This window comes from Peromyscus eremicus, chromosome 14, assembly GCF_949786415.1.
Source record: "Peromyscus eremicus chromosome 14, PerEre_H2_v1, whole genome shotgun sequence".
NCBI classification, from domain to species: domain Eukaryota; kingdom Metazoa; phylum Chordata; class Mammalia; order Rodentia; family Cricetidae; genus Peromyscus; species Peromyscus eremicus.
Genome location: NC_081430.1, coordinates 60,774,790 through 60,800,682, shown reverse-complemented (window position 1 = coordinate 60,800,682; position 25,893 = coordinate 60,774,790). Strand labels below are relative to the sequence as shown.

Here is a 25,893-nt window from a genome sequence, read left to right as displayed (position 1 = left end):
ACCACACCACGCATCTCCCACCCAGCCTTTCTCCCACTCACTTCCATGTAGTCCCGCCAGGGAGTCCCACAGGAGCCAGACCCTCACCACCACGTCACCACTCATTCCCATGGTACACATACAACAGCCATGGCAGACAAGGTTACTCTTTATTGGTTAAAATCCCTGCTGGACTCCAGACTCAACAGTGCATACCTGGGAGTGGGGGCAAAGGGGCTGAGCAGGGGCAGCCTGTTCCTTGCTGGGCAGACACCGAGGGAGATGGCAGCTGCTGTGGTCACCATCCATTATTCAGCTTGCCTTGTTCCCTGGGGCCTACCAGCTAGGTCCCACCCCAGTACTGCCAGCAAGCCTCCCTCACTATCCCCAACTCAGCCACAGCAGAATGAAGATGCAGCAAACAGTACTCAGGTAAAAATCAACTGAGCCCTGGAGGCAGGCTGGGGATGCTGCTGCCCATTGCAGGTGTCTGCACCCATCTCCCTAGAGCCAGACGGGAGGCTCCCTCCCACCCCCGTGGTGCATGCGATAGGGGTGGGTAGTGGTTTGCAAAGCAGATTGGGAGGTTATAAGCGTGCAGGTGGTCCAGGGTGATGCCAGGCCAGGTCCTAACATCAATGGCCAAGGCTTCCAAGGATCCTGGCTGGGTAAGGCACGGAGTTTCGGTTTCTCGGGGGCCCAGTCCCAGCCTGGTCCCGAAGAGCCTCTCCAGGCAGCACATCCAGCACCTGCTGCTGTGCTGAGCCGTTGAGGGCACTCATTTAGCTTTGGGCCTGGACCTGAGGCCTGTGGGGGAAGGAAATGACAATGTCAGGAGGAGCCTTTCTCAGAAAGCTACAGGTGCCCACCACAGGGTCTCACTGCCACAGCCAAGGCACATCCAGGTCCACTCTGACTCCAGGTTCTTCCCTGGGGCAGCAGCACTCATCTGAGTGGATGGAACCAAGGTGATGCCAGCAGGCTGCTCCTACAGAGGCTGTCCTAGCCAGGCTTGGTACCTTAGCTTGATTCGTCGGCAGTGGGGTCCGGGGGTCTACTTCTCACATCTCAGACCCATACCCACTATCTATCCTCACCAACCCGCATTGGGACTTGGTCCTTCCTGCTTTCTCTCTGGCTGGGTGCTGACCAGGGAGGGCCCTGGGCTGGCAGCTACATACTTGAACTGCCACCATCCTGCCCTGTTAAGGAACCCTGCTCCCAACACTCTGTGCTGCCTAAAAAGCATGCTTTTCCACCAGTGGTGGGTGGGGTTCCAGGTACCCCCTGGAGGCTTGAGCTTGAGAATCTGCTCAAGACAGAGTGGAGAAATGAGTGGAGCTACAGCCGGCTGTCAAAACTTCACCCAGGGTGTTAGCAGGACATCCACAGGGAGTGGGGAAATGAACCAATAACCAAGGCAGGGGTGTAGCAAGTCTGGCACTCAGTATGGAGAGGCTGCCGATCCAGGGATACAGGAGCTGGTCTCCATAAAAAGGCATTACAGAATGGGGCAATCCATATGCAGGATTAACAGCACTGAAAAAAATCGAGGGAAGAACACTGTGCAGGTATTTGCTCCGCCCATGGCCTTGGGCTACATGGTCTGAAAGAGGCGGTGCTTCTTGCCTTTGTACATGACCTCTTGAAAGGGAATAAATCCCTATTACCCATTAAATAGACTCATGTGTATTAATCATAACGTGTAGGCTGAGCCCCAAGAGTAATGGAGCTCTGACCTCCCTATGGGTCTTGCCTACAATGAACTAACACCTGTACCTTGATCCTGAGACTTTAGCCTAGTGGCCAGGGGGTTCAAAGTGCCAGGCAGACCCAGGATCCCTGAGCATGGCCAGAGGTGCTTGGGATTTGTCCATCCTGGCCTCACAGCTCACGGATGGGGTCAGGCTTTTTGTTGTAAGCTGGGCCTTCCTCTGTCCATGAAGCCTTGCCATGGGGCAGGGCCCAAGCTGGTCCAACAGCATCTCTAAGCTCTTGGGCCGTGTCACTGGCCCTGGCTGTCTTGCCATGAATGGGGTCTAGAAGACCCATATGGCACATATGAGGAAGACTTGACATCTAAACCGATCCCTTTCTGCTCCTGCTATTGGGGGGGGGGGGGGGCGGGATGCGCCTTTGCCTCTGGCAGCATCTGCACTACTTGAAACATCCATTTCCTCACAGTCTCTTTGGGCATGTGCTTGGACTTAAGCTGGACCATGGGGATTGCTGGAATAGTCTTGGGAGGATTGACCCCATGCAGAGGGACGGTGTCTTCTGGGGACTTGAGGTTAGTAAAGCTGCAGAATTACCATGGCCATGGGTAGGACCAAGACACGGATAGGAACAACCTCAGTCTGTCCTGCAGGACCAAGAAACAGTCATCCCCAAAGATCCCACACTGTACCCACAAAAGCCTGGGCTCCCACTCCCTACAGGGAGCCCTGTTTGGCTTTATCTACCCTTCTTGGAAACCCATTTGGAGTCCAGCTCTGAGGTTGTGTCCAGCTGGGGAAGAAAAGACCCCGGGCAGGCAAGGCTGGACAGCTGGGCCTTCTCCAGCAAGGCAGGAACAGCAGAGACACCACCACCAAGAGCCAAGGTTGGGGCTTGCTGAATATACCCAGAGGGCTGGAGAGAAGCTAGGTTAGTGCCCAGGAGGGCCAGGCAGCAGGCTGAGGCCCCGGCACCCGCCGCTATCATTAGTCAGCACAAGCCAGGCTGCATACATACCTCACTGGATCACACACAGCCTTTTTGTTTTATTATCATCAGAATCAGGGGCAAACTCTGCTTTCAAATAAAAGAAACACACTCATCAGCTTATCACAGGTGGGCAGCCCTGAACTCAGGGTGGTAGGATCTGAGGGGGCCAAGCTAGCCACGCCAACACTCTTGGTCAGGGGCAGAGACAAACCGCCAGACCAAAGCCCAGACTCTCCGGTCACGGTGACAAAGGCAGAGACAGCCAGGACCTTAGTGCCAGACCACCCTGCAGCAGCGAGAGCCCAGGGCCACCCTGCTCCACTCCCTGCACAAGTGAAGGGTGTGAAGGCAGGATTTGCAGGTGAGGGTGGTGCTGGCGGTGGCCCCCAAAGCCGCCGCCCTCTGTGTGAAGTGCTGTGCCCCACTGAATCACCCTCTCTCCTGGACGCTGTTTGAGCCTGTAGTACCCGCAGGGATAGGGGAGGGACCAGCTGGATGGCAGGGAGAGGTCCCAGGCCCTGTCATGGGACAATCAGCTCTAACCACGTGCCAGACCCATATGTCCCCCAGCTTGCTCACCACAGCCCACTTCCCAGTTACCTTCTTGGTTCCTTGAGGGGCGTTTCTTCCTTCGCTTGCTCGTCCCCTTTGAGACCCGGCCTCGGACCCTGGGGAGGGTGCCAGACCCCGAGGAATCTGTCACTGCATCCTCAGAAAAGGACCTGTCCAGGGACGTGTCAAGTGCGGATTCTGGGGCTGTGTCATCCTCATCCTCATCCTCTCCTGGGCCTGTGCAGGGGAGGTGGGTGCTGTGGCCGCGCTCAGCTGTATCCTCTGGTCCCTCTCTTGTGCCGTCAGCCTTGGCTTGGTGGACACCCCACAAGGCTTCAGGATCCATAGCATCCTGGTGTGAGCTCGCGACTCCAGGAGGCTTATTGCTCGAGAACTCGAGAGGCTTCAAGGCCTGGTCATCTCCCAGAGTCACTGGCCAGACCCCCTCAGAGGGCTGGGCATTCAGGGCATCTTCAGGGACCAGGAAGTCACTGGCATCCACATACCAGGAAGAACGCCTCTCCAGGGCTGGGGGACCACCTTCCTCCTGGGAGGGCTGGGGGCTGGGGGTTACAGCGTCCACAAGGTCCCAGCCCTGTGGCTCGCCAGCTGCTGAAGTATCCAAGCTTGGCTCTGAGGCAGGGTGGTCTGTGGCTTGTATAGGGCTGGTGGCAGCTGCTGTGGATGGAGGGATATGTCAGTGAAGTGCAAGGGCCAGGTTCTTAGGCATTCTGGTCCCACCCTGGAAGTGTTGCTGACCCTGAGGCTTCCTACTCCAAACTTCAATCTCAGGGACCTCCAGCATGGTTTCTCATGGGCCAAGGCAGGGCAGTGTCTTCATTCTGGAGACTGGGGGATACCCAGTGGGCCATAAAAACCATCCACTTCCAGAGTCCCAGTAGTGGAGCCCTTCCTAAGGTTTGCCTGTCTCAACACCTCAGTTCAGTGCCCTGAACTCACTCCATCAGTGGACCACCAACTCCCACATCTCCTGGCCACTCAAAGGTTATAAAGACAACGTCCAGGAGAGGCACAGCCCTCTCCGAAGGCCTTTTCAGAGTTGTGCCAACAGGGCCTTCACCCTTACCCTCCCCTTAGTGTCTCCAGGGCACTGTGTGTAGAAGGTCCCAGAAGGCCTCCTGGAGGCAAGCACAGGTAAGTGGTGAGGGAATGGGGCGGGGGTCACAGGCTTGGGTCTTACCAGGCTCTGCGGCCTTTGGAGGATCTGCTGGAGCCACTCTGCTGCCTGCCTCGGTGTCCCCTCGGCCCCGGGCGGTCTTCCGTAGCTGGAAGCCCTTCCTGATGTCGGCCAGCAGGGCATCGATGACACACACCTCCTCTTGTTTCCCAGGCCCCTTCCGGACTGCAGAGCCACAGACCTCAGAGGGCCGCTCAGAGACCCTAGGCCACCCCAGGGAGCCCCAGGAGAGCTGGGGAAGCACTGCAAGGCTCGGGAGAGGAAGGAGAGCGCCCCACCTGGATCCCAAGGCTTGTCACTGTTCCCACCTGCCCCCCGAGACCCACCAGGCTTCCCGTCCTCGCCCCTCGGCCTCCGTGCCTCCTCCTCTGCCAACTGCTGCTTTCTCTTCTCGGCCTTCGCCATCTGCTCCTTCCGGTCCTTGTTCTCCTGCTCAGACAGACAGGAGCCTTGTCACCCAACCCAGTAACCCACAGTGGGTATACCAAGGGACAAGGAGGGTGGGGCTCACAGCTGTACCTATCCACAGCTGGGAACAAAGGAGCAAATTCTGCCTAGCTTGGCTGGGAACCCCACTCTAGCCTCAGCCATCACCTAACTCCTCCTGGGCCCACCACACCTTCAGGGCACGGGTGAAGAGGTCTCGGAAGGTCTTCATGGTGCTGAACGTGTCCTCTAGAGACAGCTGCTGGGGGTCTTCGCACAGGTAGTCAGCCAGCTCCAGCTTCTTCTGCTCAATGTCCTCAAACACCTTGTCCAGTGCCCGAGAGGCCTCAATGCTGGCCTGGGGACATAAGTCTCAGTCACTACCCAGTGAGCCAGGGGAGCATGCAGGTGAGGCCTTGGGCACAGGACGGTTGGGCAGAGGTCTCCATGTAGAGCAGGGCCTGTGGCATGCTGGATGTACCTGGGAGCCTTAGCCTAGGGCCATGGAGTCCATACCCTACAGGAAACACTAGAACAGGAACCAGAGAAGCTGCTCTGCTGACTCACGCTCTCTTGTCCCTTGGCCTGTGCTCACAGCAGAGCTGCTCACCCACCTACTCGCTCTACATGGTCCTGGACACCCAGGATCTGTGTTCCTCCCTGGATTGTACTGGGAAGCCTCCTCTGCCAGCCACCGGACTACCACTGCCCAGCTTACCTGGAGGCGCTCAGCATACTGCTTTTGCACCTCAGGGACTGACGTGGACACCTTCCGCTCTGTTTCCAGAAGCTTCTTCAGGTTGGCACTGGCCTCTGAGCGGATGATCTCCAAGTTGATTCTGAAAGGCACCGAGGGGCAAGATTGGCAAGATACATCAGGCATCAGCTGACAACCAGTCACAATGGGCCCTTGACTGCACAGTCCCTGAGAATATGTTAGCCCTCTTCACACACCCCACTGCCGACCCTGGGCCCATCACAATTTTCACACAGCAGGTCCCAGAAGCCAGTCACTCCTGAGGGCTCTGTATGGTAGGTTAGGTGCCTGTTCTGTGACACTCAAACCAGCCAGTCCTGTTAGGATACTGGCCCTTCGTGGTAGAGCAGGGCCTGTGCCATGATGGGCATACCTGGGAACCTCAGCCCAGCTGTTGGGCCCACTGCCATGCTTGCCTGATTGGCCCTAAGGCCCAGCAGCTGCTGGACCAAAAGCTCCCAGGGCAGTGGAGCCTGGGAACACAGACTCTGGAGCTGGTGTCCAGTTAGCCTCTCTGCTGGGTGCTGAGGCTCCAGGATGACAACACCACTTCCCTGCGCCTCAGTTTCTTCTGTATCATGAGGTGGCGTGACCTAGCTTACACTGTTGTGAAGGTTCACTTTGTAGAGAGGTTGTGCCAGACTCTGACCTCATCCCTTCTAGGCTTCACACATTCTGACCTAAGTCACACAGTTAGAGCGGACACGGTCCTGTCCCAAAGTGAGTCAGCATTCTTTGGGGTAGGGGGTCCTGAGGCACAGGGCTGTGAGTCAGCTGTGGCCAGGCCCTGCTGCCAGGAGACTGGGATCGGAGGTTGGGGCCTGAGCTGCTGAGGCATTAGGCTGGCAGGAGTGCTCACCCTGCAGCTTGAGAGGGTGGTTCCAGGTCCCGTGGCAGCTGGAGGAGGTCTGGGTGGCTTTTCTCCACTTCCTGTAACACAATGTGCCCAGTAAGATCCCATGGACCCCACTGAGCCTGTGGCTATCACCCTGTACAATCCTGGGTAGAACCTCCACCAGCCCTCTGACCCTCCTGGGGCCTCTAACAGCCTGCCACAGGCCTGTGATCTTCTAACATTTTTGCTTTCCAGAGATGGATGGATGTCCTGGAGAGAGAAGAGAGCCTGTCCCAGTGTATATGGGGGTGGTGGTAGGTAAGGCCTGCTGGGGATGGGCAGTATTGTGGCTCAGTCTCTGGAATAATGGGCCTAAGGCCAGAGTAGGGGTGGTATGAGGAGGGGCGCCCCACCCCACAGGTTCCCCAGAGGTCACCTCAAGCACATGGTGTAGCAGCGTCACGCGACTCTGTTGGGACTTGGTCTCTGTGAGCTTCAGCAATGTGCTGATCTTAAAACCGTCTGCGTTTCCTGTGTGGCTGCCCTGCGAGGGACAGGGGTGAGTCCCCTGACTCCCTGCGAGGGACAGGGGTGAGTCCCCGGACGCCCAGGGTGTGGGGGCACAGCTACAGGATGGCTCCAACTTACATAATTGAGGAAGTTCCCGATCTTGAGGATCAGCTGGCAGAAGACGGGCAGCCGCGGGCTGGTGAGCAGGCCTGTGACGGACGGGCAGGGCTGAGGGAAGGCCAAAGCCTCCAGGGTCCCCAGGGGGTGCTTGCTTCCTTTGCTTCCTGACCCCAGGCCCATCACAGCACCAGAAAGGACACAAGGCAGGGGCTACGGGGGACTAGGAACTCCTTCATCATCAACAGGTGGAGGGACTCTCGAAACAACTGTCTGCAATGTCCACATCTGCTGAACCCTCAACCCCAGAAGGTATACGGCCATCACATGTTCTTTGGGAGAGGACTCTGGAATGCTAGAGGCGCCCCTAGCATTCTGTGGCCACCCTAGTTCTCAGGTCCCTGTCCCTTGGGTTGCAGGGAGGACACTCCTGGCTCAATGGCTGAGATGGGAACAGGCATGTATCGGGCTCCACATTCACAGGAGGGGCATGTACACTTATGTGTATACACTCTTGTGCTTCTGTCTGCATGGGAGCGGCTGAACGTGAATACATCCGCATGCACGCTACACCTGTGGGTCTGGACTACGTATCCTCACTCCTGTGTGTCGTGGGGAAGCTGCAGAGGTGACCGTGGGTTTCGGTGGAGAAGGCCAGCACTTCACCAGCTCCCAGTGGCCATCGCGAGATGGCTGTGGCAGGCATGTCCCTCCCAGCCCCGTAGGCTTCTGGGCCCCACTCACTCTCGCAGGCGGCGAGCACCAGCTGGGCCTTGGGCCGCACCATGTCCAGGACGATGGCCGTGCCCTCACATAGCATCATGCACTCCACCCGCAGCTGGTAGCTGGTGCAGCAGAGCAGGGGGTTAGGGCCTGGAGGCTCCACCACGCTTGCCACTGGGAACATGCTCTGCTTTTGGGGGATGGGCTGAGGGAGGGGTCCCCATGGCCTGGCCTGGGAACATGCACATTTCCAGGCCGGTTCCCAGGACAGAAGTAAGGCCTGGGTAATTGGGGGGCAGCCTAGGGGGCCCGGAGCGTCTCAGAAGACTCTGGCCTCAGAACTTAAGAGGCCGCCTCTGCTTTCTGAGAGGGGACGAGGTACATGGTGACACTTAGATGCAGACTAGATGACCCATTCTCGGGGCCCTAGGGACTGTGTACAGCTGCCTTCCTGACCCCTTCTTCCTCACCCAAGCTTGGCTCCTGCCCTATTCGCTCCAGCTCTCCTTCCCCACAGGCTATGCGGGATCCCAGGGCTGCTTTGCTCACCAGGGAATGTCCAGAAGGAGAACGTAGAACTGGTCAGCACTGGCCAGTTTGGCCCGCTCCTCAGTGAATGCCCGCAGGTTCTCAATCTGCATGGATGTCACATGTAGGAACCTGTTGTCTGCCTGCCCAACACCAGCCTACTTCCGGCTCCTCATGAAGCTCCATGGTGGCTCCCAGCCTTTCCGCTGGGGTGAGGTGGGCCAGGACCCTGCTATCCCTGCTTCTTTGGTTGATTTGGGCCCCAGCTCACCTCATGTTTTTCTGGAAGGAGCTTTAGGAGCTGTTTGAGAATCTCTACATCAAACTTGGTTGTGTCTCCAGCCCGGATCATGGTGGTGACTTCCTCATTGGAGCTGGAGCGGGTGAGGACCGAGGTCGAGAAGCATAAATTTCCCGCTTCCCCTTGTCCCCTGCCACGCTTAGAGATGGGGGCGGCTGATGGGCATCCACGGAGCTCTTGGAGGGGGCTCTTAGGTAAGGGTTTAGACACTGGGAGGCAGGGCCTAGCCTTCCCTTGATTTGGCCACAGCTTTCCTACAGTCTGGGAGTCTACCTCAGTGATTTTCTGGGCCTCACTTTTACCCCAGCTTATAGAATCTTAGATGAGACAATCTGTGGCAGCTATCCAGTCTCCTGCCCTGGGGATGGAGCATGCACGGACCTGATCGGCCTGCAGGGGGCACTGCTGGGCAGGCCTGGGAGGCTCAGGGCAGAGCTGGCCGCTTGGCTAGGGCCAAGTTTGGCAGCAACATTATGTCCCTCACTCACCATTTAAATTGCTTCAGGAAGATGTTGAGGTTCAGGCTCTTTTTGGAGTCCAGAAAAGTGACCTAGAAGACGCACCTTTAGCTGGCATCTGGAGGGTGGGCAGAGCAGGTCATTCCAACCCACGGAGGCCATGGGTCAGCCTCCATCACTGTTCTTACCTCTTTGGGTTCCTTCCTGATGGGGGCAGCAGAGGGCTCCTTGGGCTTCGCCGTGGGGAAGGAGAACAGCTGTTCTATACTGGAGAAGTCAGGTTCCACCACCTTTGTGCAGGGGCTGCTCAGTGTTGCCCACATGGAGTTACGCTCTACAGGGGAGGGACAGGCAAGGTACCTGCTGAAACTCATCCTCAATGTGGGCCTGTGGGTCCAAAGGCAGGTGTGCCAAGGCCTCTGGGGACTGAACAGGGCCCGGAGCCCAGCCTCCAAGCTGTAGTCAAGCTATGTGCATGCATGTGGGCACACACATCCATGCTGGTAGCTGATCTGGTCTCTCTCTGGCTGGCCTTCCCTGAGCACCTAGGGCACCACACAGAGAGCCTTACGGAGGAAGGCGGGGCAGGGCCTTCGGCAGCAGGCACCTGTGACCCACAGGGCTCTGAGGTGGCTTTAAGTTCCATGCAAGACACATAAGGACTGAGCCGTGACAGGGGCCTGGCTGTCCCCACTGAGCAAAGGTGGCTGAACGGTGGATACTCACAGGAGGAATGACCAGTATGCACCTACCCCCGTCAGAGGCTGGCTTGGAACAAGGGCTCACCTCGTGCCACATTGGATGGCAGCTTCTGCCAGTTCAGCTTCTTCATACGCAGTGTGGGCGGGTTCACCCTTCGGTGATTGGGGACCCAGGCTGAGCCCAGGCTGTGGTCCACCTGAGCCACAATGACCTCCTCCACAGCACCCACCATGGACGGGACAGAGGAACCAGGCAGGGGAGGAGGTGGGGGAGGGATCCCGCCGCCTGTTCCAGGCAGTGGGGGAGGGGGAGGGGGAAGAGGTGGGCACCCCATGCCAGGGAGTGGGGGTGGGGGTGGGGACAGGGTCCTCCAGGCGTCAGACAGAGGTGGAGGTGGCGGAGGTGCTGGGGGAGATGTGGCCTTTGAGCCTGGCAGGGGAGGTGGGGGTGGGGGCAGAGGAGTAGATATGGTCCCTGAGGCTGGCAAGGGGGGTGGCAAGGGTGGGGGTGGAGGGGGTGCTGGGGGTGCTGGGAGAAGAGATATGGCCCCTGGGCCTGGCAGGGGGGGTGGGGGTGGGGGTGGGGGGAGCACAGGGGTGGAGCTGGAGAGCAGTGGGGTAGGTAGAGGTGAGGCTGCCTGTTGAAGGGCTATTGGCTGCGGAGCTAGGTCATCACTGGAGGTCTGGGTGCTGCCCGCATGTTGGCAGGTAGGAGCCACTACGGGCTGCCGGCCTTCCACCTTAGCTGTGGGAGTAGCAGTGTCTTGGGAGGAGCTGTTCTGGTTCTGGCCTAGGTCGGCCTGGACACTCTTGTGGGCCTTGTCCAGGGGGCTTGGTCGGGGCCGCCCTTTGATGGACAGCAGTCGCTCAACTACCTCCTCCAGGGTGCAAGCCTGGGCTGCAGGAAGGAAATATGCAGGGTCAAGGGAGAGAGAGGGCCAGAGAGGGAAACGAGGCAAAGGGAGGCCACCTCCCCACATGGCCAAAGACCTCAGGGTCTTCCCACCAGGCTGTGTGCCCCCGCATGCCACGCCCTCCCAGCTTCTCACCATCGCTGGCCAGGAGCACAGCCCGGTTCACCAGGTTCTCCAGGGCCTCCCAGAGCAGCTGGCCCGAGCGGCCAGCGGGCTCCAGGTGCATGAGGCCCTGCAGTACTGACAGCAGCTGGGCTGATGCTGGGGAACAGCTCACCTGCATTAACCAAAACAGACGGGTAGATGACTATCCCCTCCCGTGGGCAGGCTGATACCCACCAGCCCATGTGCTGGGGGCATCCTGTCCTATGGCCCCTTCACCTCACTAAAGCCCTGGTGATGGGTGACTCAGAGGCAGAGCTCTTTGTGTTACTGGTGGTAACATGTCCCCTACATGCTGTGAGACGTTAAATGGGACCCCTAGTTTCTACCTATCACCGTCATCCCCAGATGAGAGCTATCACATTCAATGACTGGGGCTGGGGGGGCACATAAACTCGGTCTCCTGACCCCTCACCTGGCACTAAAGCTCTCTGAAGTCCCCAGTAATGACTACCTAGCTGAGGCACAGGAAGGCACGGCCAGCTTGGACAGCTTTGACCTCTGGAGGCTTGTCCTGCATCCCACCATGACCAGGACAACACAGCCTCGGCCTTACGACTCCAGCTCTGTGCTCGGCCATGGGGGGGTGGGGGCTGACTGAAGCAGAGGCCCTGGCCCTAGACAGCCAAGCCCCACCTTGTGGAACAGGGAGGCAAAGACTTCCTGGTGGCTGTTCATGTTGATACCATCACAAACACGCTGCAATTCCTCCTCATCCTCCGCTTTGGCCTCTTCGAAGGCTTCCAGCTGGATCAGCAGATCAGCATCCTCTAGATCTCTAGGGAAGGAGGACAACCAGTTGAGCTGCTGCCCCACGGGACCCTTCCCCACAGACCCAGGCTGCATGCAGCTACCTCTACTCAGCCCACCTGAGCACACAGGGGTCCTAGCCAGGCCCAGCGTGCCGCAGCCAGCCTGGGGCATGGCAGCAAGAAGGGCAGTTTGAGTGGTAATTAATGGGTCTGAGTCTCCCACCCTGCCAGGCTGCCCAGGGGCCACCTGGGTATGTCCAGGGATGGGGCAGGGTAGATTCATGACAGGTATGGGTGAGGTTTGGCCCTCATGTAGAGGGTTAAAGAAAACACAGGCAAGATCACACATGAGACAGGCCACCATGAAACATGAGAGGGGATGGGCTTAGCCTGAGTCAGATGTAGGGTGTATACGGGGGCCAGGTGCTGCCATCACCTCAGCCTGGCCAATAACTGACCCCCTCACTACCCACCTGGGGACAGGCCCGAGCTTTGCATTGGGCTAGTTACACACAGCAGAGTCTGTAAGGTTGCTCATGCTGACTTCCTGGAGGTAAAGAGCCCCCGGGGGGTCTGTCTTGACTGTAGTCAGGACCAGGGCTCCCAACTAGACGGGCTGCCTTTGGAGACACCAGGGTCAACAGACAGACTCCGGGCTGTGTTACACCTGAGCTTCAGGGCAAGGCGAGCAACCGTCAGCAGAAGTTAAGTCCTACCCACAGCTACGGCCAGCTGTACATCTGAATCCTGAGCTAACCTGCAATCTGGCCCTGGGCAGTGCCTGAATCCTAGGCCCACTCCTGGAAGAAACCCCTTAGCCCCTCTGGAGACACTGCTTGGGCCAGGTGTCTGGAACCCCAAGGAAGGGTTGGGGAGGGGGCAGCTGGTGCAACCAGCCACAGCACGGACTCACCGTAGCCGGGTCAGAATATCCAGCAGCTGGAGCCCTGGGATGGACGGATGGGATTAGAAAAGTCTGAAAACTGCCTTTGGCCTCTCCCTGCCTCCAGCTCCTTGTCACATGCCTCCTGACTCTCCTTTATATCCCCTCTCCCTCCTTTAAGACCATCAGGGGGTCTTAAAGTTCCAGAGGGGAACAAGGTCTAGATACAAATTAGTGCCTGTTCAGCGGCCACTGCCTGAAGGAGTAGAGCTGGAGTCGGAAGCGGGCCACCCGTCTGCCCCTCCCACCCAGCCTGCTTCAAAACAGAACCCTCAGCACCGCTGTCCTATCTGCCACAGGAGGAGGTGGCAGGAGGGACGCAGACCCTGGGACAGTGCCTTACTCTGGAGTCCTAGGGGATGTGGGGTAGGGGCAGGGTTTGTTGCAGTCCCATTTCCTCAGGGAGTGTGGCACAGGCTGGGCTGGCCCAGAAGGCACTTTGGAGGTCTTCTAGATGCCTGGCCAGCAGGTGAGGGCACTTACCAATGAGCTCGCTCCGCAGCTGCGCACGAGTGCGGAGATCCTCAGGACCCAGAATGATGGCGTTGATCACGCTGAGTAGGGTAACCACATAGGGTACGTTGTCACTGTCTGAGAGCTCGTTCATGATGACGCTGAAGCGGTACTGCTGGCTGCACACCGTCTGGAGGTTGGGCAGGATCAGGATATGCTCCAGCAGATGCTGTGCTACTGGCCCAGCCCCCACTACTCACCTTGTAATGGTCCAGGGCATCCAGGGTCAGTGCATGGCCCTCAGGTGAATAGATGCACAGAGCAGCCAGCAGCTCAAACACCTGCTTCTTGACCATCACATTGGATGTATCCAAAGCTGTGGAGGGTCAGGAAGGTCTCAGCAGGCCCACTGTCCTGCTTCCCCCATCAGTCTTTAACACACCTGTGATCTGAATCCAGTGCTGCAGCCTTGGATGCCAACCCCAGCGAACTTTCCAGGCCCAGGTTTTGCCATACCGATCTTTCCCAGTACCCTGACTTTGCTTCTTGGGCCACAGACAGGCCCTTTTGGGGAAAGGCTTGAAGGCAGGTTTCTGGAGTCTACAGAGCCTGGCCCAGGCCGGCCCAGTCCAGCCCAGTCCAGCCCTTGCAGCTGGCTCCAGGTTCTATGTTTTCCAAACTGGACAGCAACTGCAATTCTGACAGCTTGGGATGCCTTGTCATCCGTGAGGCCCTGCCTTCACTACCCTGAGCGAAGGAAGTCTTTGGGTGCTTTCTCATCTGGCTGTGCCGAGAACAGCCACTTGACGGAGGAGTACAATCAGGTCCAGGCTGGGGAGACAGACTAGAGTTGGTGTGGGTCCTGGGTTAGATACATGTGGCAACCTCTGGTTTCCTTGCTCACACAGACACCATCTCACTAGTTACTGCTCTATAGAAGGTCTTAAGCCCCAGTGGGACTTAGCTGCTTCCACTGAGGGACAGAGACTACTACCTACTTTGGTTTTCTTGCTGCAGACAAGGCATTGCAATAAGCCAGAAGATAAAGCTGGTCTTGAGGTATATACAAAGGCAGAATCAGGAGGTGTGGCCAGGGGTGGCCAACTGGGTATAGAGAGAGGGGTGGGGACCAGAGAAGGTGCTGAAAGGCAGAGGGTGATATCCTTAGCAGGTGTGGACCAGGCCTGCAGGACTGTGACTGCGCTTTACCAGGCTTGGAGCCAAGCAGTGTATGTGGGGACCAGTTTCATGTACCAGGACCTAGAGGCCAGAGGGTAGAGCCAGCATAAGGCTGCTGGTCACAGAACTAGAGGCAGCTGGTGGAAGGCCCCAGGTGGCCTGACTGGGGAGAGCTGTCTCCACCTTTGTCACCTGAGGGCTGAGCTTTCCCTGATGAGCCCCCAGGCCCCCCTGCCCTCACACAATGGCCTACGGCTTACCCTGGGAGAGCTGGCGCACATAACCCTGGTTGCTGAGGATGTACTCGATGCCCTGCTGTGAGTTCATGACTGCACGCACACAGCTGATGCAGGTGAGCTGCAGCAGGGCGTCCGCAATGCGGGCCACACCACGCCCTGACAGCCGCGCCAGAGCCTCCAGCAGCAGGTCCAGGCCGCTCTGCTCCAGGAACTGCACCATCCAGCCGCCATCACTGCTCTCCAGGCGCTTGCGCAGGCCCGAGTAGTTGACCACGGAGGGCATCTGCAGCAGCCGGATGCACAGCTCAGGCTCTGCGCTCTCCAGGTTGGCCTCCGTGGGGTCAGACTCCGGAGACCCCAGCTTCTCCTTCAGCGCCGCCCACTTGCGCTGCGCGCCTTCCTTCACAGACATCTTGCTGAACTGCAGGAACAGAGAAGGACAGGGCCATCAGCCTGACCAGAGGACAGAAATGACCCACAGATTAAGAGCTCAGAGGCCAGCTTGGCCATAAGTGACAAGTGGAGGCACTGTTTGCTGCCTCAGTTTCTCTTTTAGGTTTCTGGCTTGTAGCCCAGCCAGTGGTGGAAAGTTGGGACAGGTACTTTGTTCCTGACCCTGATAAAGGGTCTTCTTGCTCCGTCTGGATTGCATAACAGACAGGAAAGTCCTAGCTTATGCACAAAGACCCCAGGGCTCAGCGAGAGGCAGCTCCATTAGAGACCTGTGCCTGGGTATGGAGGCATGAGCCTGTGCTGTCCTGACAAGCCCCGGTTCACCCGGAGAGCCTGGGGGAGGCAGCAGGCAGACATGCTAGCTGGAATGCTGTGGCATCACGGTGATGGTGCAATAAAACCAGCATCTCTGAGGCTCCCTTATCTGGCTCCAGGCGCTTCCCCACTGCCCACAGCCGGGGTGGGGGTGGGGTGGGGGTGGGGGTGGGAGGAGGGGCGAGTCACAGGAGCAGGCTGAGGACACAGTGTGATGTGATGCCCAGGGCTTAATGGAGTGGGTGGCAGCTTCCCCTGGTCTCGGCTCGTCTGTGGGTGGGTGCACCCAGAGAGAAAGTAAGTCCCTGGACACAGAGAGCTTCACCTGGTTCATTAGCAACAGGCCTAACTCCAACATAGGAAATGCCCCCCAAGTAGGGTGCGGGGAGCAAGTCTGGCCTAAAACATTCTCCAAGTCATGCCTTTCCTCAAAGAGTAACTGCAGACAGACAAACTGCACTCTTGCTGTCTCCTCCATCCACGCAATTCTCCTGGGCCATCTCCTAGGCCCCGCTGGCCCCTCACAGCCTCTGGGGACAGCTTCAAAGGTCAGGGGCATCCCAGGCTCTCCTGCAACCATGTATGGCTGGGATCTTATATTTAGCATCTGCGAAAGGCATCATGGAGCCGTGGGAGGAAAATACTGAGGGAAAGGGCTTGGTGGGACAAGCTCCCACAGTCGTACCATCCCAAGGGCCCCGTCCTGCACCGGACTCAGGACAGGCATTTTACCTGCTCAACAGGTGAAGGGAGGCTGGTACTGTGCTCACATTCACACTTTCTGGACCCTGCAAGTGTTACTGGAACCTACCGAATGCTGGGAGGCTAGTGCACTTGGTATCAGGTTTACTCAGCTCTCTCAGGGAAGGGGAGACCTCAGGCTGAAGAGGTAGGTACCCAGAAGACCATCGTCCAAATGGAGTGAGAGCTCAGGCACTTTGCCAGTGTGGTTCTGGGTCCCAGGTGTCTGCTGTCCCCATTTGAGGCCCTGCTGCCTTGGGTGGGTGCCACGGATGGAGAGCATGCCTGCCCAGCATGCCTGACAGAGCCCCTGCCTGGTTCCCCATTCTCCACCCGTTCAAGTGCTGGTGGCCTGGCCAGGAGGTCCCTTTTACAAGCAGCCCGGTGAGTAGCAGGGATTGGCCTGGAGACCTACTGGTGGGTTTCAATCCAGCCACTCGGCCTGTCTGGTCTTCAGTTTCTTCCCCTGCGTCTCTGCCTGAAACTGAGCTGGGCTGTTCCTCTTGCCTGTAGGTAAGGGGAATGTCCAGGGAGATCAGCCTGGCCCTGTGCTGCACCTCACTGGGTCGGGAACCCAGGGTCCTGCCCTTGATCTCTGCTTCCACCAAGTCCTAGGCCCTTTCAGCCACCCAGCAATCTACTCACCCAGATGCGCAAGACTTTCCGGCCGCCTCTGCCTACCCATTCAGGGCCCTGCCTCCAACTTCTCATTCCCGCTGCCAGCTGCCGGCCTGGACCTGGTCTCTTGGGCAGCGTTACACCCTTGAAGTACGTCTTGGCAGTAGGTGTGGGAGCTTTACCATAGAACGGAGCTGGTGGAGGGAGGCTGGTACTATGTTCACATTCTCTGCATGCTCCTCAGCTTCTGTGCTGCCCAAAGAGGTGCCTAGGACTGGCCTCCCCGCCCCCATCCCTGCCTCCATTGGCCAGAGGCCCTGTCCCCTTGGCACAGGCTGAGTGGCCGGAGTATGAACTCACCCAGACCTGGCCTCTGGCATCCAGAGTTCTCTGGCCAGGAGCCCCAGTTTCATGTTGAACCCACCCAATCTTCCTGGGACAACAGGATCAGCAGAGTCACTGTGCCCCAGGCCTGAGGCCCCCAGACACAAAGGTCAGGGTACCTGCTTGCCTCACAACTGCCACTCTGGCACTACCCAGTCCTCCAGCCCTGTGTGTACCCTGTCCAAGGACTGTGGACTCACTCCCTGATGGGCTCCTCCCTGCATCTGTGGGGGTGGGCCCTGGATAATCATGCTCGCTTTCCTGGGCAACCTGTGTTGCCCCCAAAGCCCTAGTGATGACTGTGTCTGCCTGGGAGAGCTAGTCTGGCTGGAAACCAGGGTGCCAAAGTGAGAAGCACTCTCCTTCCTCGGTGGCATCTGCCAGACTTCCCGCCTCTCTGAAGAATGACACTGAGTGTGAACAGATGATGTGGCCTAGCACCATCACAGCACCTGGGCACTCCACAGTCCAGCAGCTTTGGCTGGGAAGGTCAACAGCTGGGACCTGATTAGTGACTGACAGCCTTCATCACCTGTGTCCATGGTGCCAACTCGGGACCAACCAGAGAAAGGCAAATCTAAGCAACAGTGTGTCCCATTTCTGGCTGGCCTCCATGAAGCATCCTGGGCCTTCTTTTCCGCCTTCCCCCACCCCCCGCCCAGAACTACAAAGCTCTCCCTCTCCTGCCCGCTTTCAAACCTCTAACAAGCAGAGCTGGGGTCCACCCCTTCACTACTGCAGTCTCTGAACACAGCTTCTGCATCCATGGGGGACCTGGGGAACAATACCCAGGAAGTTACTGGTGCCAAACAAGGCTGGGGCAGAATCTCTCTCTTTGTCACCTGTGTGTCTCAGGGACATTCACTCACCCTCTCTCTGCTCTCACTGCAGAGTGGGCTGTGGGGACCCGCACGGAACCAGCGCCAGGGGTCAGAGTGCACAGGTGGAATAACCTGCAGCCGCTTTGGTTTTGTGACGGGGCCTCGTGTCCTCTTGGCTGAACCCCAAACTTATTGTGTAGCTGAGACTGCCCCTCAAACTCCTGACCGTTCACCCGTGCCTCTAAGCACTGGGAGTATAGGCGTGTGCCCCCACAGCTGGCATGAAGCTGTTTTAATGGCATCTGTGGATGACCGGCCCTCCCACTTGCAGCTCTGAGGCAGACCTGATAGAGACTCAGCGGGGCTGGATGCCCTGGCTTGCCCAAGGTGTGGGGGATGGCCCCGTTTGCCCCAGTCAGCATCCCAGGGTGGAAGGGTTAGCTCTGCAGCCCTGGCTTTGGCAGATGGGGACCAGGACATGGAGACTGTCCCATCTGCTTACACAGTTCACTCAGCACTCGTGGGACTGCAGTGGGCGGGGCCTTTGCAACATAAAATCCCTAGATCCAGGGGCTCAGGGCAGCCTGTCTTTTACTCATGTATTTGTATTTGTTATCGTTTTGTATTGTTTTTCTTTTAAAAACAGGGTATCACTATGTAGCCCACGCTAGCCTGTGACTGGCTATACAGTCCAGGCTGGCATTGAACTTACAGAGTACTGGGATTAAAGGTGGACACTACCATGCCAGCTTACACAAGGCTCTTTTTTTAATTTTATTTCATGTGCATTGGTGTTTTGCCTGCATTATATCTGTGTGAAAATGCCGGATCTCCTGGAACTGGAGTCACGGACAGTTGTGAGCTGCCATGTGGGTGCTGGGAATTGAACCCGGGTCCTCTGGAAGAGCAGCCGGTGCTCTTAACCGTGGCCATCTTTCCAGCCCACATACATGGTTTTTAAGGGGTTACTTTTTCACAGGCACAGGCCAGGTCTTCCACTTAGAGACTACTCATGAAGGCGGGGTCTCCCTCAGGGTCTATGGTGACCAGCCCAGATCTGAGCACTGACAGGATGCCCAGAAAGGAGAGGATCGGGGCCTGCAGGCCTCAGGGCACTGCCTGGGAGGGTGGCTCTCAGTAATAGTTGGCTGCCTCCTCCACAAGCTCTAGGCCAGGCTGGCATGGAGCTGCCCGCACCTCCGTCCCACATGCCTGGGCAGCTACTCTGACTCATGGAACTCCAGAGGCTTCCGCCCCTGCCTAGTAATCAGACGTGAGCTGAGTGGGCGTGGAGAACCAACTCTGCTTAACCAGCATGCCATGCAAACAGAGAAACCAAGGCACAGACAGCCGCAGGAAGCCCTGCATGGGTCCCCTGGCACCCAAAAGGTTGTTGGTGGTGTCCCAACACATTAGGGAATCTGAGTGAGCCACAGGACCCCACATCTCAACTTCCTCATTGCTACATCCAGGAAACATAGACTATATATAGTTCCAGGAGCTAGAAGGCCCCACAGCCAGTTACACTGGGCCTTTTAGACATGTCAGACAGTTCAGGTATCCCTTGAGGAGCAGCAGGCCAGGCTTTGCAACTAAGCCCTGGGGAGGTAGGTGCTGCCCTCTGCACCCAACCCCTGCAAGGGAGTGCTAACACTGGGGAGCTGATGGGCCAATGCAGAGGTAAGTGGCTAGGTCAGGCACAGGCCAGGCAGGGGACCCCTGGAGGGGCTGCTGCCTAGGGGTAGAGAGGCAGCTTTGAGGGGGCACCTTGCCAGTACCAGAATAAGGCCTGGGGTGTTTCTGGGCTCAGAGCCAGTGGAGGGTTGGGGGAAACACAAAGGAGTGAGCTTGTCTTCCATGGGTGGGAGGGAGAAACAGCAGAAGCGGGATTCCGGAACTGGGTGGCAGGGGCTGCCACACTGTATTTTTAGCTCTTTCAGGAGCCCAGATTTTCCACTTGGTTTTACAGAAGTGCACACAATTCTGGTAGCTTCCTGGGGCTCAAGGACAGCCCCTGTCCTACCCTAACCCCATTACCTTCTCTCCCATCCAGTCTCAGTCCCCAGCAGGTAGGTCATCTTCCTACCAGACTGTGAGCCCCTCGGGGACCTCAGCTGGCCTAAGGCTCAACTCCGGTAAGGCAGCTTACATGCACAGTAGGCCTCAAGGGAGCAAAAGACTTCATCCATCCACCGTCCCTGTATCCACAGACACGGAACGTGTAAGGCCCGGTGAAGTGGCTGTCCAAGCAGCACAACAGCCCACTTCCACTTGTCACCGTGGCTCAGAATGGGTTCCCTACGGTGTGCGAGCAGAGTGAGGATCCCGCTGGACCACCTTAGTATACGGCCCAGGATACAGGGTCCCAAGGAGGAGGTGTGCATGAAGGAGCTCTTGGCACTGTCGGGGAAAGAACAGACAGGGCTGTGGGACTTCAACTAGAGTTAACACTTGGACTGTCACCAAGATACCTGCCTGAATGGCCACAGAAATAGTAAACAGGAAATGCCTGCTAGGGCTAGGGGACTCCCCTCTGCCCTTGCTCCCTGAGAAAGGTGTGCACAGAGCAGCTGGTGCTGGGGTCCTGTGGGCAGGCTGGGGTGGTCTCAGGGTGTCCTCCTCCTGTACGGGAGGTTCACTCAGGCAAGGTGGAGACAGGAAGGGTGGAGGCACCCACGCCAGGAAGCTGTTTTCACTTCCACCCGCTCTGGGATGATGTGGGGACTCCAGCTGCCCCAGGCTTGCAATGTCACCGGAGAGGCCCCTTTCTCCGCCTGTCTCCCCAGCTGCGTGAAGTACAGGGAAAGCCTGGCCCCTCGGACATTCTTGAAGTTCTGGGGGCTGAAGAGAGGCATAGGGGACCGAGGAATCTAGTGGCCTCTGTGAGGGCACTTTCTGAGCACAGGGGCCTGGGCAGCTCCTCCTGTGGCCAAGCCCCTTCAGTGGAAGGGAGAGGTGTGAGGTATGCAGATCTGAGGTTCTGGGTTTGCCAGGCTCCACAGGAAGGCAGGGCTAGTGTGCTACTGACCCCAGCTCCTAACCTCAGCTTCCTTCCAACTGCAGGGTTGCATGCAGGGGTTTGTGGCCACGGGGACCTCAGCCTCACCCTAGAATCCATCTGCTTTGGTTCTCTCTCTCCAAAATCAGATATACTTGGAAATTCCTCCTCCAACAGGCCCCGTGTGCTCTCTGATCCTGTAGATGTTTTTGGCAGGGCCTCTCCCAACCTGGGTAGGACAGACTTTCCTCAGGATGCACGTGGCAAGTGTTGTGTGCTGGTCTGCCCTCAGAGAGTTGGGCCTCAGCCCTGCCCATGCCCAGGACGGGAAAGCTGTCCTGTCCACCCACATGCCAGATCACAGTCTCCACCCTCTGCCAGTGTCCAGCTCCAAGCTTCCCTTCCAGGGGCAAGGAGAACAAAGACGTACTGAGAATGGGGAGGGACTGCCCTGTGTCCTCCAGCACAGCCAGGGGCAGCAGCCAGGGCTCACAGAGAAGACAAGGCTGTGTCCAAGTGAGGAGGGCTCTCCACTGGACAACCCAACGGACTTCCCATTTCTGTCTTCATAGGATAACAAGCGAGTCACTGCCAGTACCACGGTTACTTGGTTGTCAGAAAAGAATGCCACTTTAACTGTAACTACCGCACAGGGTCAGCTCTGCCCTGACAGTCTGATGCCATCTACTTAACTTAGTGCTCCAGTCTCCCAGGCCCCTGCTCAGCATTCCTCAGCCACCTGGCCCCAGGGAGCCTGTCAGGCCCAACCGGGTGAGCAAGATCCTCCGCCTAGGTGCATGTTTTGCTCACAGTATTGGCTGGAAATGAGGACACCAGAGATCCTGCAAGAGCCAGCCCACTCTGGACTTGGGTTTTCTTATTTGTGCAGTAGCCAGGATGGTCACCAGGGAGCTCTGGGCACTCAGCATGGATTGGCTGACCCAGCACTGTCTGTATATCAACCGTCAGGCCTGCAAGCACCACATCTCTACTGCTCACCCTTCACTCTTCTCGGAGGTGACCTCCCATCTCCGATCCCTCTTAGAGAGACAGCCCATCTCCCTGCAACCAGCCGCAGGATTCAGCAACGCGCCAGGGTCCAGCCCCTACTCTTGTCTCCACCTCCACATCCGAGGCCCTCCGTGCAGGTGCCCCTGAGAGAGGAAAGTCTTGTTCTCAGGCCACTCGTGTCTGTACATGAAGTGGGGCAGAGAGAGGCGTGGGACAGGTAGCAGCACCCTCCTCCCAGCCTGGGCCAGGCGGGAACAGATGCCCACCTCCCTGCTGTGGGTACAGGGAGCAGTAGAGCTGTGTCTGGAGCAGGAAGGAGGACACAGGGATGATGAGGGACTGAGTTTGCACATGGAGACCACAGCACAGGTCTTCAGGGGGCCTGGACCGACAGGCAGGGAGACTGAGTCACTGATATGCCAGTTTGCTCCACCAAGTTTGGAGGGGTCCAGATGGTTTTTAGGCCACATCCAACCACCAGCAAGGGCCAACATCCTGCTCAGTGCTGGTGGGGCCTATGTGAGATGGTCCTGGCTTGGGGCCCTAGGCTAGCCTCTGCCTACCATGGTCAGGGATGCTAAGCTGGGATGTGAGTCCCTCCTGACCCACCGGGCCCTGGCTGGCCTAGGGCTTGGCTTTGATGCTGGCTCCTTCATGTGAGTTTTCCATTGCACTCCCCCACTCCCCACTAAGAGCCTCACACCCAGACCCCAGTCAGCCTGAACTCTGTCAGTACAGGCCACACACACTGGTGAGGCCGAGCCCATGGGAACACAGTAGCCACGTGGATCTGGGATGCTCTGACCGAGTCCAGCTCTGGAAACATGTGGAATGCTGTGACAGCATTGGCAGGGTCTGCTGCCCTGGTACTCTGACTCTGCCAAGGCCTCTGCAGGGGACCAGCCTGCTCTCCTCAAGCCCATTTGCCCTTCCAGGAGTCCACATGGCACAGGACTGAGCCAGAGGCAGGAGACTGGCCGGGGCTACCGGGCCTCCTCTCTGGACTCTTCCATTCCCTCTGTCCTATGTCCGCTTCCTACAGAAAGGAAAGCCATGGTGAAGGTGACGCAGGGAAGCAGCCTTGGCCATCCTGTCCACAAACAGTGGTGAAGGGTACTCGGCGGCAGTACACACCCTCTGTCCCGATCGGTCTTTAGTCAACTTGACACAAGCTTGATCTGGGAAGAGGATCCTAGCGGAGAAAATGCCTCCTCCCTCCACCAGCGTGCCCGTGGACAAGTCTATAGGGCATTTTTCTTGATAGATTGATGTGGGAAGGCCCAGCTCACAGAGGGTGATGCCATTCCTGGGCGGGTGGTCCTGGGTACCCTAAGAAAGCAGGATGAGCAAGCCACAAGAAGCAAGCCAGTAAGCAGCACTCCTCCATGGCTTCTGCTTCAGTTCCTGCCTTGAGTTCCTGCCCTGACTTCCTCCAGTGATGGAACCTGAGAGTTGTAAGATGAAATAAACCCTTCCTGCTCAGGTTGTCTCTTCGGTCATGGTGTTTTATCATAGCAACAGGAACCCCAACTATGACCCCCCCCTCAGCCATACCCTACTGCACCTACCAGTGCCCCATGAGCCCAGGCCCCAGGGGCCTGGGGCAGTAGGTCCAATTATAGTCACTGGGGGAGAGGGAGGCTAGAGGAAGGCTTACTTCGCCCTATTTAGAGACTCAGCAGGAGCTACCTGACCAGGGCAAGACCTTCTGATTCTCTGAGCTGTAGTGTCCCGTCCTGAGACGCTGTCCTGGGGTGAGTACTTGCTCACTTAGGTCAGGCCACCAGGGTGAAGGCCACATATTAGGGCCCCATCCTCACAGCTCCATAATAAGGGACAGAGAGGTTAAGAGGGCTTTGTGTGTCATATCACTGGGTACCACCTCCTGGGGGGTGATGTGGGCACAAGGAGTTGATGCCCACCGCACAAGGCATTCTAAGGGCCTCTTGTCAGAATAGACAGCAGCTCACATCCTCTCCAGACGGAGTGAGAGCCAAAGGGGCAGATGGGTCCCGCCAGCCCTCGGCTCGTCTGCTCTCAGCACACAGACCTGCTCACAGACTGTCAGAAGCAAGGGAAGCAGGGCTTGGGGCCAGTGCTTGAGGGAGCATGAAGGGGCCCCAGCAGAGACCCTGCTCGGCCCCTGCCCTGTTCCTCATGTAATCACACTTTAGGAAAGGGGCACAAGGGGACAGAGGCGCAGCTGGCACGTTCCCCTACCCAGTTCCTGTACAGCTGGAGGTGACATGTGCTGGGTGCTGGGCAGGTGGGTAGCTCTGAACAGATCCCACTTTGGCTCAAGGCCCAGGCTGTCTGAACTTTCTCAACAAGACCTTCTTCACGTAGGTCAGGCTACAGGGTGAGGCTGCATAACAGGGCCCCATTTTCACATCTCCAGTGATGGGGAGTCCACCCTCCCTGTCCGCACCAGATGCTCCTCAGCCCACTTCTCTTATGGCCCCACGGGCAGCCCCGGGGAGACCGACTCTGAAGCTCACTCTAGAAAGAGACAGGAAGTCCACTGGCCGAGGAACTGTGCACTTATTAGATACTTGCTGTGTACAAGACAGAAGGGGAGTCAGGCAGTGACCTTCAGACCACAGGAACCAACATACCATCACCCTCACAGAGCCCAGGGGTTCTGCCTACTCCAGAGAACGCCATCAATCCGGCCCAGCCTGGGCCAGCAGCTGCCTGCCTGCACCCACCATGTAGCAATTCCCCTGCCTCCCCCAGCAGCTTTCAGGAGCCTGAAAACTTTCCCCTCGGTAACAAGTGCACTTTGGTAGAAGGTGAACAAGTCTATTTAAGGTGGGTGCTTTCAGGTCCCCGCACAGGGAGATGTGTGCAATTAGCTGCGACAGCCATCAGCACCCCCACAAAGTGAGGGGCCTCACCTGAAGGTTAACTCATTGCTGTTCAGGAGCAGAACCCTTGCTGGCAGCTGTGCTTGGGCAGGGTGGTGGAGGGCAGCCGTTCCTGGCAGTGTGGGGCTGGAGGTCTCTACCTTAGGGAAGGGGCAGGAGGGTAGAACTGGGCAGGGCCAACTCCCACCGGGTCCTATTAGGACCCTGCTAGGTCAGCTTGAACAGCTGCCCCTGAGCCAATGGGTGGGGACAGGGAGAAGTCTCAGTCCCCAGCCTTGGAACAAACACCCATTTTTGCTACAGGTGTCTGCTCCCCAACTGCCCCCTGCCCTGGGTGACACCCTGAAGAGATCTAGACGTTTGCTCATGTCTGAGCCACTGTCCTCTGCCTTCCAGTATAGGTGAAGACACTGAGGCCCAGAGAAAGCAAATGCCACGGGAGACCTCGTGAGAAGGGACTTCCCAACTCTAGCTTCAGCGTGGGTGCCTGGGGTTTAGAGTAGGTGCACTGACCTGGAGCCCTGACCTGCCACTACGTGACACGGGGCCCTGGGTGGTTAGAGGCCTGGACAGACAGGCCTATAGACCACTCTCCACCCCATGGTCCTCTGGGGAGTCCACCAAGGCGTCGTTGGGGGTCACTCAGCTTTCCCACTAAGATCACCTTCATTCCCAGCATCCTTGCCCAGGATGGGGTTGACAGGTGTTGCCTCAAGAAACAGAGCTGTGTCACTCCCTCAGGTCGGCCAGGGGGATGCAATGGCCTGCATTATACCACGGGCGCGGGCATCTTCAGAAGCGAGCCAAAAAGGCGGGGCAGCAAGCCCACACTGGGCTACCCGAGAGGCGGACCTCGAGTTGAAGTTTATTTTCACAACTGTGGCTGATTCATGGTCAGGATGTGGCAGCCGCAAGGTGGGGGAACTCCTTCAGTCAGACCCTGGGCAAACACCCTGCAGGCAGTGAGCGGCGTCGCCCTGAACAGCCCGTAGTCTAAGGCCGACAGCGCGGACCGGATTCTTGGCTACCTTGGTGCACACGCGGCAGCTCCGAGCCCTCTCCTCAATCCCAACCGTTTCCCTCACCGCCCCCAGACTCAGTTTCCCTATGGGTTCCAGACTAGCCCGAAGCAAGCCTCAGACTTACCGGGTGGAGGCGCAGTGAGAGGTGATGCAGAAGGTCCTCTGTCCTGGCGCCGGAGCGTCTGGTGCTGCGGGCGGCGGCCCCGCGGCTGCTTTCCGCACGATCTAAC

The 25,893-nt window shown here is 57.9% G+C and overlaps 1 protein-coding gene across 3 annotated transcripts; it reads right to left on the bottom strand.

Annotated features, from left to right (window-relative positions):
- Positions 1-130: 130 nt before the first annotated feature.
- On the bottom strand, positions 131-25,893 carry Inf2 (inverted formin 2). 3 transcript variants are annotated; one of them, XM_059279620.1, is made up of 24 exons: positions 25,788-25,893; positions 14,455-14,854; positions 13,276-13,391; positions 13,046-13,205; positions 12,533-12,566; positions 11,504-11,645; positions 10,841-10,982; positions 9,877-10,689; positions 9,279-9,424; positions 9,121-9,182; positions 8,603-8,705; positions 8,353-8,438; positions 7,825-7,925; positions 7,102-7,172; positions 6,890-6,997; positions 6,478-6,548; positions 5,580-5,700; positions 5,055-5,219; positions 4,762-4,864; positions 4,439-4,600; positions 3,286-3,915; positions 3,119-3,203; positions 2,713-2,769; positions 131-786 (listed from the first exon to the last, which is right to left on the bottom strand). In XM_059279620.1, exons 2-23 carry the CDS (start codon positions 14,843-14,845, stop codon positions 2,757-2,759), a joined length of 3,825 nt encoding a protein of 1,274 aa, XP_059135603.1. In that variant the 5' UTR covers positions 14,846-14,854; positions 25,788-25,893; the 3' UTR covers positions 131-786; positions 2,713-2,756. The 3 variants fall into 3 exon arrangements, with proteins under 3 accessions (XP_059135603.1, XP_059135604.1, XP_059135605.1); XM_059279621.1 differs by lacking the exon at positions 3,119-3,203; XM_059279622.1 differs by lacking the exons at positions 131-786; positions 2,713-2,769; positions 3,119-3,203 and having other exon boundaries at positions 3,333-3,474; positions 3,744-3,915.

Excerpts from the sequence above, each read along its gene's own strand:
- Inf2 (XM_059279620.1), bottom strand. The coding sequence starts at position 14,845 with ATGTCTGTGAAGGAAGGCGCGCAGCGCAAGTGGGCGGCGCTGAAGGAG. Across the intron at positions 13,392-14,454 it reads TGTGCGCCAGCTCTCCCAGG|CTTTGGATACATCCAATGTG; the intron begins GTAAGCCGTAGG and ends GACCCTCCACAG. Across the intron at positions 13,206-13,275 it reads ATGCCCTGGACCATTACAAG|ACGGTGTGCAGCCAGCAGTA; the intron begins GTGAGTAGTGGG and ends CCCAACCTCCAG.